The sequence below is a fragment of the Staurois parvus genome, unplaced genomic scaffold, assembly GCF_062004578.1.
Source record: "Staurois parvus isolate SC_StPar_1 unplaced genomic scaffold, SC_StPar_1.0 ptg000277l, whole genome shotgun sequence".
NCBI lineage: Eukaryota > Metazoa > Chordata > Amphibia > Anura > Ranidae > Staurois > Staurois parvus.
In genome coordinates, this window is record NW_028318073.1 from 1,178,214 (window position 1) to 1,195,432 (window position 17,219).

The 17,219-nt window shown below is 40.2% G+C and overlaps 1 protein-coding gene across 2 annotated transcripts in view; it reads right to left on the bottom strand.

The window, feature by feature from the left end:
- Positions 1–17,219, bottom strand: part of FEZ2 (fasciculation and elongation protein zeta 2) — a 151,224-nt gene that overhangs the window by 63,430 nt on the left and 70,575 nt on the right. Inside the window, exons 5-6 of one of the 2 annotated variants that reach the window (XM_089681768.1) lie at positions 14,330–14,598; positions 11,180–11,260 (exon numbers count right to left, since the gene is read on the bottom strand). In XM_089681768.1, coding sequence (XP_089537894.1) covers positions 11,180–11,260; positions 14,330–14,598 — 350 coding nt within the window. The remainder of the gene's footprint in view (positions 1–11,179; positions 11,261–14,329; positions 14,599–17,219) is intronic. The other variant, XM_089681769.1, reaches the window with a different exon arrangement.

The following is a 17,219-nucleotide window of genomic DNA, read 5'->3' on the forward strand; positions in this document are numbered from 1 at the left end:
GGGAACTACAGAATGCAACCGGTTTCCGCCAGCTGACCAAAGAGCTGATCGGAACCAGAATGGGGCCAATCATCTCTATAGTCTAAGAAATAAGTGATTAAATAAAAATGAAAAGTGACAGTGTAAGAATAATAATTAAAAAAAAAATTAATCACCCACGTCCCCCCTGCACGTGTGCGAAACGGCATACGCAAGCGTCGGCCCCGTGTCGGTATGTAAACAGCGGTTGCACCATGCATGTGAGGTATCGCCGCTAACGTCAGATCGAGCGCAGAAATTCAAGGACTAGACCTCATGTGTATATCTAAAATGGTACCTTGTAAAGACTTTTAAAGAGTCAGCTATGGACATTAAAAATGTACGTAGTTCGTCCCCATTGCACGGGGCATGCACAATTTTAAGCATGTCATGTTTGGTATCTATTTACTCGGCATACCATCATCTTTGATAGTCTACCAAATAATTGGCCAATATATTGTGTTTTTAAGCATTAAAATTTAAAAACGTGCGTTTTTTTTTCAAAAAATTTGAATTTGAAAACTCGCTGCGCAAGTACTATGTGACATAAAAAATTTGCAACACCCACCATTTTATTCTCTACTGTGTCTGCTTTAAAAAATATATAATGTTTGGGGGTTCAAGGTAAATTTCTGGCAAAAAAAAAACAGATTTTTTTTAACAAAAAGTGTCAGAAGAGGCTTGGTCTTCAAGTGGTTAGAAATATGAGTAATATGTGGCATACGCTTCTAATGCTGGGCTTAAAATGATCAATTCTCACCTACACCACCTCCCTCCACGCCGCCAAGCAAGCCTATTTCGTTAACCTCATCAATACCCTCTCCACCTGCCCTCGTCGGCTCTTCTTCACTTTCAAATCCCTGCTCTCCCCCCCCCCCCCCTCCACTCAGTACCTCACTCACCGCCCACGAGATTGTAATTTCCAAAACAAGACTGACGCAATCCGTAAGGACATTGTCAACTCACAATCTACCTCCCCACCTTGCCCCCCCCCCACCATCACCCCCTCAACTCTCCCCTCCTCCGACCTCATACCCGCACTGCCCCCCACCATACCCAACACCCCGCACACTATCACCTCCCCAACGCTCCGCTCCTTCAGCCCAGCTACCACTGAGTAGGTCACTAAGGTCTTCACTGAAGCCCGCCTCACCACTTGCCCCCTGGACCCTATCCCCTCACAGCTCCTCCATTCACCCCCCTCCTCCATCATTCACTCCCTCACCCACATCTTCAATCTCTCCCTCTCCACTGGCACATTCCCCTCCCCCCTAAAGCACGCACACATCACCCCCATACTCAAAAAACCCTCCCTTGACCCCACTGACCCACACAACCTTAGACCCATCTCCCTGCTACCATTCACTTCCAAGCTCCTTGAGCGCTTGGCCTACAATCTCCTAAGCGCCCACCTCACTGATAACCTCCTTGACCCACTACAATCTGGCTTCCATCCCCTATACTCCACCGAAACCGCCCTACTTAAAATCACTAATGACCTGCTAACCGCCAAAGCTAATGGCCATTACTCAGTCCTCCTGCTCCTCGACCTCGCCGCGGCCTTCGACACAGTCGACCACCCGCTCCTCCTTACAAAACTGCACTCCCTTGGCATCAGGGACGCTGCTCTCTCCTGGTTCTCCTCCTACCTATCCCAACGCTCCTTCAGCGTAACCTATAACACTGCCACCTCCCCCTCTCTGTTGGAGTCCCCCAAGGCTCTGTCCTCGGACCCCTCCTCTTCTCCTTCTACACCTCCTCCCTTGGCAAACTGATACACTCCCACGGCTTCAACTATCACCATCTATGCCGACAACACACAAATTTACCTCTCCACCCCCTTACTCTCCGCCCGCATCGCCCACCTCCTGAACGACATATCAGACTGGATGTTGCTCCATTTCCTCAAGTTAAACCTGTCCAAAACCGAGCTCCTGGTTTTCCCCCCAGCCCGCGCCCCCCCCCCATCCTCTCCATCACTACTAGCAACGCCACCATCAAACCCACCCCATACGCCAAAGTCCTGGGTGTTACCCTGGACTCAAACCTTTCCTTCCAACCTCATGTCCAATCACTATCAAGGTCATGCAGGCTCCACCTCCGCAACATCTCCAAGATACGTACATTCCTCACCCCAGACACTACTAAACAACTCATTCACTCCCTCATCATCTCATGCCTGGACTACTGCAACTCCCTTCTCACTGGCCTACCCAAACAAACGCTATCCCCACTCCAGTCTATCCTGAATTCAGCGGCTAGACTCATCCACCTCACCAACCGCTCCACATCTGCCACCCCCCTCTGCCAATCCCTTCACTGACTCCCAATTGCCCAGCGCATCAAATTCAAATTACTAACTCTGACCTCCAAAGCCACTCACAACGCCGCCCCAAACTACCTAACTGACCTGATAACCAAATACCACCCAACCCGAACCCTTCGCTCCTCACAGGACCTCCTACTCTCTAGCTCCCTGTTCTCCTCATCCCACGCCCGACTGCAGGACTTCTACAGGACTTCCCCCATCCTCTGGAACTCCCTACCCCAATCCATCAGACTGTCACCTACCCTCCTCACCTTCAGGCGCACCCTGAAAACCCATCTCTTCAGGGAAGCCTACCCCACCCTCGCCTAACAACCGATCTCCTCCAATTCTCCCACCACCCAATCCCCCACAGCCACTTCCTCCTGTACCACTTCGCCTCCCTCCTATGATTGTGAGCTCGAAAGAGCAGGGCCCTCAAACCCCTTGTGTATTGTACTGTTACGACTCATGTTCTGTCCCCCTTGCTATTGTACAGCGCTGAGCAAACCCTTTGGCGCTATATAAATACTGTATAATAATATGCCAAGATAACAACCCCCTCCACCCATGACCCCTTTTTTGAAAGTAGACACCCCAAACTATTTGCTGAAAGGCATGTTGAGTCAATAGAAGAATTTTTTTTTTTTACCAGAAGTTTTTGGAAAAATTACAAAAAAAAAACAAAAAACAAACACACACACACACACACACACACACACACACACACACACACAGTGTTCACAGCGCTTGACTTTTGCCACATTTTGTTGTTACAGCCTTATTCTAAAATGGATTAAATTCATTTTTTTTCCTCAACATTCTATAAATAATACCCCATAATGACAACCTTAAAGAAGTTAGTTTTGAAATCTTTGCAATTTATTAAAAATAAAACACGGAAAAAAAAACCCACATGTACATAAGTATTCACAGCCTTTGCTCAATACTTTGTTGAAGCACCTTTAGCACCAATTACAGCCTCAAGTCATTTTGAGTATGAGGCTACAAGCTTGGTACACCTATTTTTGGCAATCCTATTCTTCTTTGCAGTCTCTCTCAAGCTCCATCAGGTTGGATGGAGAGCGTTGGTGCACAGCCATTTTCAGATTTCTCCAGAGATGTTCAATTGGGTTCAAGTCTGGGCTCTGGGTGGGCCACTCTAGGACATTTACAGAGTTGGCCTGTAGCAACTCCTTTGTTACGTGGGCTGTGTGCTTAGGGTCATTGTCCTGTTGAAAGATCAACCGTGACCCCAGTCTAAGGTCCAGAGAGCTCTGGAACAGGTTTTCATCAAGGATGTCTCTGTACATTACTGCATTCATTTTTCTTCCAATCCTGACTAGTCTCCCAGTTCCTGCTGCTGGAAAACATCCCCACAGCATGATGCTGCCACCACCATGCTTCACTGTAGGGATGGTATTGACCAGGTGGTGAACGGTGCCTGGTTTCCTCCAGACATGACGTTTGGCATTCAGGCCAAAGAGTTCAATCTTTGTTTCATCAGACCAGAGAGTTCTGTTTCTCATGGTCTGAGAGTCCCTCAGGTGCCTTTTGGCAATCTCCAGGCAGGCTGCCATTTGCCTTTTATTGAGGAGTGGCTTCCATCTGGCCACTCTACCATACAGGCCTGATTGGTGGAGTGCTGCAGAGATGGTTGTTCTTCTGGAAGGTTCTCCTCTCTCCACAGAGGAACACAGAAGCTCTTTCAGAGTGACCATCAGGTGCTTGGTTACCTCCCTGGCTAAGGCCCTTCTCCCTCAATCGCTCATTTTGGCCAGGCGGCCATCTCTAGAAAGATTCCTGGTGGTTCCAAACTTCTTCCCTTTACAGATGGAGGCCACTGTGCTCACTGGGACCTTCAATGCTGCAGAACTTTTTCTGTACCCTTCCCCAGATCTGTGCCTTGATACAATCCTGTCTCGGAGGTCTACAGACAATTCCTTGGACTTCATGGTTTGATTTGTGCTCTGAAATGCAACGGTGGGACCTTATATAGACAGGTTTATGCCTTTCCAAATAATGTCCAATCAACTGAATTTCCCACAGGTGGACTCCAATCAAGTTGTGTAAACATCTCAAGGATGAACAGTAGAAACAGGATGCACCAGAGCTCAATTTTGAGTGTCATGGCAAAGGCTGTGAATACTTATGTACATGTGTATTTTATTTTTAATAAATTGCAAAGATTTCTAAACGAACTTCCTTCATGTTGTCGTCATGGGGTATTGTTTGTAGAACGTTGAGGAAAAAAATAAATTTAATTCATTTTGGAATAAGGATGTAACATAAAATATGGCAAAAGTTAAGTGCTGTGAATACTTTCTGGATGCAGTGTGAGTGTGTATACACACACACACACACATATATATACATATATATATATATATATATATATATATATATATATATATATATATATATATATATATATATATATATATATACACACACACACACACACACACACACACACACACACACACACACACACACACACATACATACCTATATATTACATACACATTTGACAATTTTTTATAGCAGAAATGAGATATCGTTTCTTTAAAAATTTTCAGTCTTGTTTATAGCGCAAAAAATAAAAAATCCAGAGGTGATCAAATACCACCAAAAGAAAGCTCTATTTGTGGAAAAAAATGACAAATTTAATTTATGTACAGCATTGCATGACCTCGCAGTTGTCAGTTAACCCAGCACAGCGCCACATAGCAAAAAATGGAGTAAAATTCCATTATCTATACCATAGTTTGTAGATACTATAAACTTTCACAAAAAACAATTCATATACATTTATTGGGATTTTTGTTAATAAAAACATGCAGCAAAATATATTTTGGCCTAAATTTATGACGAACTTTGAGTTTACTGTACAATTTTGTTTTTTATAACAAAAGCAAAAAAAACTTTTTTTCCCAATATTTTTAGTTTTTTTTTTTGTTTATAATGCAAAAAAGGAGTTGTGTGTTCAGGTGCCAGTCATTTCAAGGGCACTTGAAAAAGCAGGACGTTTTTGCAGTTTTTCCCACACAAACGCTCTGCAATTGCGCAAACAAAATCGTGGGACATGTGACACCCAAAAACTGTTGCAGGACCTGTTTTGGGCATCAAGCGGAAAAGTGAGCCACAATTGCAGCAAAATACTCCCGTGTTTTCAGGTTCCATTGAAATGACTGGCACCTGAACACACAAATGCATGTTTTCACATTTTCACAGAGTGTTTTCAAATCACAGGCAGAATTAGTGTGAATGGGGCCTCAAGGAGTGTACAATTTAAGGTCCCTAACTCACATTCATACATACATATACTAGGGGCCAATTTAGACAGGAGCCAAACAGCATTTCTTTGGAGTGTGGGAGGAAAAGAGAGTACCAAGAGGAAACCCGCACAGGGAGAACATGCAAACTCCAGGCAGGTGGTGCCGTTGTTGGGATTCGAACCAATGACTCTAGTGCTGCCAGGTGGAAGTGCTAACCAGTTAGCCACTGTGCTGACCATTAATAATTATTTTTTTATATCTATACACAAATGTTTTGCGTTTCATTTTTATTTTAAACCAAATGGGTTAGGTGAGGGATTACAATTACTTTAAAAGTGTGAAGTTTAAAAGAAACCAATTTACGGTACGGATTGAAAGTAAAAGAAGAAAAGAGATAATTTTTAGCTCCACTAAAAGCGGGATGGATAATTATTTTAGACAAAAATAAATTGAAACAGACTTTTCTCAGATATCAATACATAAATATTAGGGAAAGATCAAAGACGTATTAAGGAACTACAGTGCCTTGAAAAAAGTATTCACACCCCTTGAAATTTTCCACATTTTGTCATGTTAAAACCAAAAAAGTAATTGTATTTTATTGGGATTTTATGTGATAGACCAAGACAAAGTGGTACATAATTGTGAAGTGGAAGGAAAATGATAAATGGTTTTTAACATCTTTTACAAATAAATATCTGAAAAGTGTGGTATGCATTTGTAGTCAGCCCCCTGGAGTCAATACTTTGTAGAACCACCTTTCGCTGCAATTACAGCTCCAAGTCATTTTGGGTAAATATCTCTACCAGCTTTCCACATCTAGAGTGTGAAATTTTTGCCCATTCTTCTTTGCAAAATAGCTCAAGCTCTGTCAGATTGGATGGAGAGCATCTGTGAACAGCAATTTTCAAGTCTTGCCATAGATTCTCAATTAGATTTAGGTCTGCACTTTGATTGGGCTATTCTAACACATGAATATGCTTTGATCTAAACCATTCCATTTTAGCTTTGGCTGTATGTTTAGGGTCGTTGTCCTGCTGGAAGGTAAACCTCCACCCCAGTCTCAAGTCTTTTGCAGACTCAAACAGGTTTTCTTCCAAGATTGCCCTGTATTTGGCTCCATCCATCTTCCCATCAGCTCTGACAAGCTTCCCTGTCCCAGCTGAAGAAAAGCATCCCCACAACATGATGCTGCCACCACGTTTCACAGTGGGGATGGCGTGTTCAGGGTGGTGTGTGGTGTTTGTTTTCCGCCACACATATTTTGTATTTAGGCCAAAATGTTTAATTTTGGTCTCATCTGACCAGAAAACCTTTTACATGTTTGCTGTGTAGCCCACATGACTTCTCACAAACTGCAAAAGGGACTTATGGCTTTCTTTCAGCAATGGCTTTCTTCTTGCCATTCTTCCATAAAGGCCTTATTTGTGGAGTGCACAACTAATAGTTGTCCTATGGACAGTTTTTTCCACCTGAGCGGTGGATCACTGTAGCTTCTCCAGAGTTACCATGATTGCTTCTCTGATTAATGCCCTCCTTGCCCAGTCTGTCAGTTTAGGGGGACAGCCATGTTTTGGTAGGTTTGCAGTTGTGCCATACGCTTTCAATTTTCGGATGATGGATTGAACAGAACAGAAATGTTCAAAGCTTGGGATATTTTTTTGTGGGCTTCAGAGAACAGCTGTATTTATATTGAGACTACACTACACACAGGTGGACTACTAATTAGGTTACTTCTGATGGCAATTGGTTTCACTAGATTTTAGTTAGGGGTAACAGAGTAAAGAGGGCTGAATATAAATGCACACCACACTTTTCAGATATTTAAATTTTGAAAACCCACTTATCATTTTCCTTCCACTTTGTGTTGGTCATATTACATATGAATACTTTTTCAAGGCATTGTACAAAAAAATTAATAAAAAGGGCTTTAAAACAGAAGATTATATAAGAGAGCAGATGTTTGTTACCCTTAAACACCAATAAATCCAATCATTTACCAAAAATCCATATATATATATATATATATATATATATATATATATATATATATATATATATATATATATATATATATATATATATGTGTTCGCCTTAAAGACTGATAAATTATACTTGTGGGATTAACATATGGACACACATATAGTAATAGTCTTCAAACGGGACATTTGCTAAATGTCTTTATGACAATTGATGCAACATCAATATACAGTTCATGGGAATTCAACATAACTATGTATATTCAATTGTTTGGGATATTCTTTGCTTTCAAATTTGGGCCAGGTAAGGTGATAAAATAGATCTATCTTCTAGGGTGAATATCCACAACCTGGGGGTTTGGTAAGACAATGTCAGCAGCAATAACGAAGGAATCTTTGGTTTCAAATCTTTGATCTACAGGGCTGAAGAGAGTTTGCTTTGAATATAAAGGATTCATGCACACTAGGTTTAAAAAACAAAACAAAAAAAAAATGGCTTCTACAGGAGTTTTCATAGTTAGTCCGGCTGAAAAAAAGACAAAAAGTCCATCAAGTTCAACCATTTCCTATGTCTGTGCACATTAAGATGTTTAGAGGCATATTTTCAGCTCAGTGTTTAGAAGCAGAAAAAAACCCTCACTGGTTTGCTTTTCTGAGAGGAGTTTTCTAGCAGAAAAAAGCTAAACGCTCCTAAGCTCTGTACAACAATGCTCTATATAAGCTTTTAAGCCCAATGTGCATGGACCCTAAAAATGAATTAAAAAGTTGTTGTTGGTGCTCAGATGCAGTTTAGTTCCATGTTAACCGCCTCCCAACTGCCATATAACTAAATGACAGGCGGGCGATGGCTCTCTCGTTCTGGGAAGACGTCATATGTCCTTGTGACACAGCGGATCACCGATCGCAATAAAGAGCCAATGACACAGGCTCTATCAGCTGTGTCCAATCAGTAAGCAGCATTTCTCAGAGGGACATCTACACTGATTATCAATGCAGCCCCATCAGTACTGCCTTTCAGTGCCCATAATTGATTCCTGTCAGTGCCCATCAATGCAACATGTGGAATTTATGTGCACCAATATCAGCGCCCATCAGAGCTGCCTTTCAGTGCCAACTATCAGTGCCAGTCAGTGATGTCCATCAGTGCCATCTAACCGTTCCAATCAGTGCCGCCTAACAGCTCCAGTCAGTGCCGCCTAACAGCTCCAGTCAGTGCCATATATGAGTGCCACCTTTCAGTGCTGCCTATCAGTGCAGCCTCATTAGTGAAGGAGAAAAATTACTTATTTACAAAATTTTATAACAGAAACTAAGAAAAAAAAAAAAACTTTATTTTTTAAAAATTCAGGTATTTTTTTAGTTTGTTTAGCAAAAGATAAAAAGCCAGTGGTGATTAAATACCACCAAAAGAAAGCTCTACTTGTGAAAAAAAAGATAAAAATTTTGATTGGGTACAGTGTTGCATGACTGTGCAATTGTCAAAGTGCGGCACCACTGAAAGTGAAAATTGGCCTGGGAAGGAGGGGGTAAAAGTGCCAAGTAGGCAAGTGGTTAAAGATTGTGCCCCCCCCCAATGAACATTGGGAGAAAAGGTGTATAAAAGGAGAGGACATAGGAAGCATGTAAAAACATTTCCAAGACCCTAACTATGCCTTATTATATTAGTTAATCAGTCATGACTGAAGAAACAGTATAGCATAACAGGAAATCTTCAGAAGCAGCCTCTCCACCATATTAAGTGATTGATACAAGAAGGAGATTAGTAAGGAAGGTCACCCAGTTGCGTATAACTGTTGCCTATGTTCCTCATCATTGGCGGCTTTCTGATAGGGTGCCAAAAACAAAAGTATAGTTCACAAAATCGCTCCTAGAAACTTGCCTAGTTTGCCACATAGCATGCGAGAGACTCTGAAGTAAGTTGGAAGAAGATCCTATGGTTTGAGGAGACCAAACTGAGCTGTTTGGCGATCATGACTCAACACCATGTATTATGTAAGCTAAACACTGACATACTCACCTTTAACCGGGTAGCAGAATTTTACTGTGGGCAAATATAAATGGAAATCATGAAAGAATACTTTGTGCACTCTGCAAGAAACCTAAGCCTTTGGCCCCTTTCACAGGGCGCAGATTACTTTCCATCAGCATGGGATCCGTATACAGATCCCATTCTGATCGGAGCAGAGTTGACGGATGACACATCCCTGTCTGCTAAGTTTCTGCAGAGTGGACGTAGACAGAGCCCGTTCTGCTCTATGGGCAACCACAAGTAAAAGTACTCCATTGTCAGTTTACACCTGACTAGTTTCCGATCTGCCTAAACAGAAGAGCACAGATCCCCTTATGTTTTTTTGCTTTAGTGGACCAAATTGGACCTGAAGGTAGGCAGCTGTAAATTGACACACATCTGTTTACATCCACCTGTACATAGGAATGCATGGACCTTCTGATCAGGTCTGCCTGAAAAGCAGACAGGCGGACCTGATCAGATCGCCCATGTGAAAGGGGCCTTAGGAGAGGATTTGTCTTGCAACAAAACAATTACGCCAAGCAAAGCTAAAACTACATAAGAAAGACTTAAAACAAATGTAATGTCCTAGACTAGCCAGACCTCAACTCAAAAAAAAGAATTTATAGCTGGAGTTGAAATAATCTGTTTAGAGAAAGCTTTATCCCTAAAAGGAAAAATTCTGTTGTAACTGCTTATAAAGTATTATCTGGAGTTCTGCTTTAATTTATTAGTCAATCGAACACTACTATAAACCAGATTGAAAATGTTACTGACAAAAAGTGTCCCTGTTGCTTCTCCATCCAGAGTGGAGACACCCGGACATAGGACGTGTGTTACTGGCTGGCCCATCAGGTGAAAATAAAGGGGGGAAAAGCCTAGAAAAAGAAAAACTAATGGAGACATCATACTGAAGGATTGGTAAGCTGCAATATTTAAAATTGTTGGTTCTGGGTTTAATACCAATTTAACTGCTCTACCTGTTTGTGTCGTTTCAGATCTAATTACTGTTTAGCTCTCAACTACAGAGCAGTAGAAAGACTCAGGGATTGTGGAATGTGTATTTTCTTTACAGGAAATGTCAGTTTTCACACTAAACACAAAGTTCATGCATTAACCTGTACAGTGCCATGCCAAGTATCATGTTCGAACACAGACAGAAATTTCTGACATAGAATTGGGATGATTTACTCCATTATAGGCTGTATGTACAGGATACCATGAAACTACAGGATCAACGCACATCTTATGAAGGTGAAGACACAAGGTGCACTTAGAATGGTGTATAATGCCTTTAATTTAAGGCCACTTCACAGGGATCTGCTTAACTTGGCCACACAGGGTCTGTATCTGTTAAATTATGTAAAAACAAACATACACTGTATTCTATAACTATTTTTTTATAGGAACTGTAATAGTACGGACTTAAATTTGAAAATGATGTTCTGAAGTCTTAAGTAGCTCTTGAACCTGTCTCCCCCTAGAAGTGTATAAATTACTGGCAGATATGCACCTACAAAACAAGCTACAGATGAAGAAAGAAAGAAAACTGAAAGAAAGCAGGAAAAGAGAGAAAAAAGGATCCCAGCACCTGTTTCTCGCCACCTGAACTCCCAAACGTCTGGCGAAAGCTATTCTGTATGACATTTGACAGACCTTCCATGCTGAAGCGCTACAGAAGCACAGAAGTACGGCAAGCAGTGGAAAAAGGAAGAGAAAGGTGGTTAGTAAGGTCTTTCATAATTGATATGTTATTGCACACACACACACAAAAAATAAATCAACACTAACAGAGAAAAGAGAGAGAAGAGAGGCCATAACTCCATTTATTTGACATTAGCTTGCACCTGGTTCATTTAAGTCCCCTAAACAAATTCCCTTATAAGCAAACTATGACTTTGTTCTAAACCTTAAAAGTGATACTAAAGAGTTTTGGCTCTACGTGTCCATTCATGCACAAAGCTGTGGCTCAGCCCTGCCCCCTCCTGATTGGCTCACTGGCTGTGATTGACAGAAGCGGGAGCCAATGGCTCCAGCTACTAGCTCAGCCAGATGAGCGAGAGTCCCCGGAGAACCGGGATCAAGAGGGGGCTCAGGTAAGTGTTAGGGGACTGCTACACATAAAAAGTTTTTCACCTTCATTCACAGAGACTTTAGAACCCCTTTAATATGTTTTTTTGTTTATGGATATGGTAGGCAAGGGTTAGGATCTCTGTCAGGTTTACCCATGTTCCCACTGCAGAGAATCCCCCTCTCTATTTGTCCTAGTGACCATTGTCACTGCAAACTAAAAGTATTGGGAAATCAAAATTTGACAGTTGTCGCTGATCAAGGAGATAAGAGATTTCCTCGTTTACTGTTGGGTATTTGGGAAGGAAAATATTTCCAATAGGATAACAGTAGTAAAAATCGAACTATGGTGAGTTATAACCCTTCTCTATTCTAAAATCTAAAAAATAAAAAGTGTGCGATTGACAGCAATAAAATAATTTTTCTTTACATAATGAAAGAAAAAATATGGAACTTGCAGATCCAGCAGCAAATAACACGATTTACAACAAACAGTTTATTTCAGTTACAGAACCTTTTTTCACCCAAAATGCTTCTAAACCCAAGCACCTAAATTGTATTTCCCCTTCTATAGCCAAATTGGGATAATGCCTACTTTATATTTGTTACATGTCGCCATTCACATATGATAAAAGTTGCAGCTTGTGGTTTTTTTTTGGTTTGTGGTGCTAAGATACAGTGTAGTTCCGCTTTAGTGTGCTGTAGTTATGCCTGCATACCACAGGCATGCACAATGTTGTAGTGTGACATGTTGGGTATTTACTCAACATAACATTTTTTTATACTTTACCAAAAATTGATTATTATTATTGTTCCTGCAGGGGCACATCCTCAAGTGTTATTGATGCTGATGTATTGTGGCCATGTATAAAGGACAAGTTCACCTTTTAGACAAAAATAATAAATGCACATTTTTTTGCAGCTCCTTTAATAAAATGTGTTACCAAACCCACAACAGTAAAATCTGTCTGTATATGCAGTAAAGCATGCTTTTTATACTCACTGTAGAACCTAAGGGGTTAATCATCTGCATTGTGGAAAACCGCTGTTTGATCCTGACTTCTCTGATCCTCCCCTTCTTCCAGTGCCCCCCTCTTATCTCCTGATAAGACATATGGTGTGGAGTCACTCTGCACATGCTCAGTTTGGTGTGTATTGCTAGAGGGTTTTTTTTTTTCTTGGGAGAGTGCTTGTAAACAGCACAGGGCCAATCAGCACTGTCCAGACAGAGGTCAGGTGTTCTGCATCCTCCCAGAGCAAAATGAAAACTCCTCCTACAAGCTTTAACCAGTGCTCAGCTGGACACTGATAGAAGTCACAAGACTGCTCTAACTGCTGATGAGAAAAGGTATTTAGCAATTTATATTTACTAAAATAATTGCACTTCCATTTTCTGTGTAGTGTGGGAGACCAGATATAGTGAATGCAGGATCCTGGGTTTAGTAACACTTTAAATATTTATTTTTGCATAATGTTTTATGGACATGTGAAAATGAATAGAATTTAAAAGGAGATGTGAATGTGCTGGTGATATATGCAATCATCTGTGAATTTTCTCAGTTACCTAGGTCATAGTATAGTGTTTTATGTTATACACGTTAGTCACATTCAACTGAAATACTGCTCAGTAAAATTAAAGATGTTTCACTACTCACTTGCTCAGTTCTAGTGGTGTGGGGAGTTGAGCAGTCAAAGTAAATACGTATAGGGCCTGATATATGTTTTCTTATTAAGAGGCATACTTTGCTCTACAACTCCAAAAATATGGAAGCCACATTCCCTATAATAGTTGAAAACTGCATAGTTGAAATCAGGTTAGTTAAGAAGAAATGGTCCAAGTACTCATAGAAAAGTAGCTACTGTAAATGAACAAGAAACAAAGGGGGCTAAAAGATATAGCATACCTTATTAAAAGATCGCTTACACCCATAAAAAATGGAAATACATTAATTATGAAAGGACAATTAGCAATCAAACATCTACTTATCTGAAATTAGGAGAAAAACATCTGATTTCATTAAAGGAGTCAATCTACCAAAATCTTATTTTAGCCCCTGGCTTTTTTAATCCTTCTGTGGCAAGATTTCACAGGTCTACCTACCATGACAAAATGGAGAAAAATGCTCTCTGTTGATTACTTTAAATTTATCATTGAGTTCACCATAAGAGAAGAGGGATGCCATAAAACCCCATTGTAAAGGGGTGATCGGAAACATGGATATCAACCTGGAGCCCTTAAAAATTTGGAATGCACAATTCAGCTCAGTAGCAGCCTTTCATAACGGAAATATCAGTTCTGAGTGACCTATCCAAAACTAAACCTATAAGAATAGACACAAATACTGCTTAGCTGACTAATTTCTGTAAAATGCAGGCTTCAAGGCTGCCATTCAGACGATGGTTTCACTATCTAGTAAATGGATGACCAAGCATGTATGGAACTAACAGAAAGCCAAGTCCTGTTCTGTATACTTGTTCCAGGTTTGCTAACCACTAGGTAGTGAAGCTAAGATAAGGATTAGTGTCTGGGATGTACAGCTCTAAAAATCAAAGTCAGGAGTTGCATATTTCTGTTCTAACTGGTTCCCTACAACAGTTCACAAAAGGCATATGCAGTTGCGTACTGTAAATACTTTTCACAAAAGACATAGGATTAAGTATACATATTTACCGTTCCTGGTAAATGACTTCTTTCCTGCTTGCCATTCTGTGTGCTGTTACTTTTTAACTTTTTCTTCTTTTTCACATTTTCTTTGTGCTCTTTTTGTTTATTTTGAACTTCAATGAGGATAGAAATGAAGCTGTTCTTTACTTCTTTCTCAAACTCAAGCTCATCTCTTAAGGCGAGATGCTGGACCAATTCCTCTGAATAATCCTTAATGGCAATCTCAATTTCCTCCAGAAGATCATTTAGCTCTGTAACAGTCATCTGCTTAACCCCTTTGCAAAAAAGACAGCAAAAATATTACAGTACATTACAAAATGTGCATGCAAAAAACACATTAAATCACAACTCTGTAAAACAATAAATTGACTTGCTAAAACTCAACTGGATAATTGGTGCTGGCACCATTATTGTCTTTAGGTACGTGCAGCTTGTAGTACTGTCTTTTTAATGTACAGATATTGACAACAGTTGTTTTTGACTGTGACCACCAACCCATTATTAAATTCAATTAACGTCAGTGTCACAAAGTCAGTTCCTCCCCAGTGTCAGAATGCCCGCGGCAGTCCCGCTATAAATCGCTGATCGCTGTCATTACTAGTAAAAATAAAAAAAAATTCCAGAATATATACATCGCCATTTGTCAGGCTCCATGAACATGGGTGTTTAGAGAACGCTGGTAACGTCAGCTATGTAAACTCACGTTAAAAACTTGAGTTTTTCAGCTTCTTTTTTTAGTGTTTTTGCATTAGCATTTAGCGGTGTTTCCCATGTTTGCATTTTTTGAGAGGGTTTTTTTTTAACCAACACAAAAAAATATTTTTTTGGTCATTAAAACGTCTAAAAATGTCTGTTTGCTGTGTTTTGCAGCGTTAGAGCATTTTTACAGCTACAAAACTCCTCTGGAAACCCACTAGTCCAACCAAAAAAGATTGATTACAGTCTATGTCTGCATGGACACATAGGATAACATGCTGGGGGGTTTACTAGCTGTAGAAAAAAATATCAAAAGGCAAAAACAGCCACTGTAAAAACATCCAGTGTGCATGAGGACTTAATGCTATAACTTTCACGTAAACCAATTAATTGGGATTTTTTTTTTTTTTTTTTTAGCAAAGACATGTAGCAGAATACATTTTGGCCTAAATTTATGACGAAATTTGACTTTTAAATGTTTTTTTTCAGGACATGTTTAATAGCAAAATATCAAAAATATAGTTTTTTTCTCAAAATTGTCTTTTTTTTTTTTTTTATAGCGCCGGAAAAAAAACAAAACAAAACAAAAAAAACCCCCAGGAAATCAAATACCAAACGAAATCTCAATTTGTGGGGAAAAAAAAAAAGGAAATAAATTTCAGTTGGGTGCAGCGTTGCATGACCGCGCAATTTTCAGTTAAAGTAATGCAGCGCAGTGACGCAAAAAATGGCCTGGTCAGGAGGGGGGGGGGGGTAAATCCTCAGGAGGCAAAGTGGTTAAGACAGCAAGGTTTCCAAGATTGACGGCTGCTCTCCAAGACTTTCACTGGGAAGGAATATATGGGCATCAAACACTGAACAGAAATGGGAATTCTTCAAAAAGATTGTATGCAAACACACTGTGAAATATATTCCCATGGGCAACAAGTTTAAAAGGCTAAAAATAAAACCTGTGTGGCTTAAGGCCAAAGTAAAAAAAAAAAAAATAGGAAAAAAGCTTTTAAAAAATATGAAACTGAAGGAACACTATCATCGTTTAAATATTACAAAGAATAGAACAAGCAACTGCCTTGAGATCATTCACACGCTTCTCATGTATAGTTCTGCACTGATCACTCACTTTTCTGATGATCATCCTTACCCAACGAGATGAAATTTTGCATGGAGCTCCTGACCAAGGGTGATTGACGGTTATTTTGTATTTATTCCATTTGCGAATAATCGCTCCAACAATTGTCTCCTCCTCACCAAGCTTCTTGCTGATGGTATTGTAGCCCATTCCAGCATTGGCAGGTCTACAATCTTGTCCCTGACGTCCATTGGTCTTGCCCATGGTGGTGAGGTTTGAATGGAAGAAAGATTCTGTAGACAGGTGTCTTTTATACACACGAGTTGTCGGTCAGAGCACCTTCTTAAATTGACAGGACTAATCTGTGTACTACATGAGCACATAGCTAGTCTCTGGGAGCCAGAATTATTGTTGGTTGGTAGGGTGATCAAATACGTATTTTACTCACTGAACTGCTATTCAAATTATAACATTTGTATCATGTGTTTAACTGGAGTTTTGGTTGATATTCTGTCCCGATCATTTAAATATGATAAAAAAAATTATAGACCCTTCATTTCTTTGTAAGTGGGCAAACCTACAAAATCTGCAGGGGATCAAGCAACAGACAGAATGGATTTAAGGATGACAGAAGTTGTCAAACAAATCAGATTTCTTTTTATGAGAAGGAAAGCAAGGAGTGGCATACTTGGATTTTGCAAAAGCATTTGACAAAGTTCCCCACACATGGCTAATGTGTAAGGTAAAGTCTACAGGCTTGGAAAATAGAAGTTTGTAAATGGATAGAAAACTGGTTAAGACCGAATTCAGAGTGTAGGGGTTAATGATTCATACTCTGAACTGAAACTCTGGGTGTTGTGGTAGAATATAAACTTAATAATGGCATCCAATGCCAAGCTGCAGTTTACAAAGCAAGAAAAATCCTCTTTTGTATCAAAAGAGGTATGGACTGCAGAGAGAGAGAGAGAGAGAGAAATATTTTACACCTGTACAAATCATTAGTAATACCTCATCTGGAATATGCTGCTCAGTATTTTGGCACCAATTCAAAAAAAGGATAAAATCGGGGAACTAGAGAAAGTGCAGGGAAGGGCAATCAAACTGATAAGAGGAATGGAGGAGCTCAGCTAT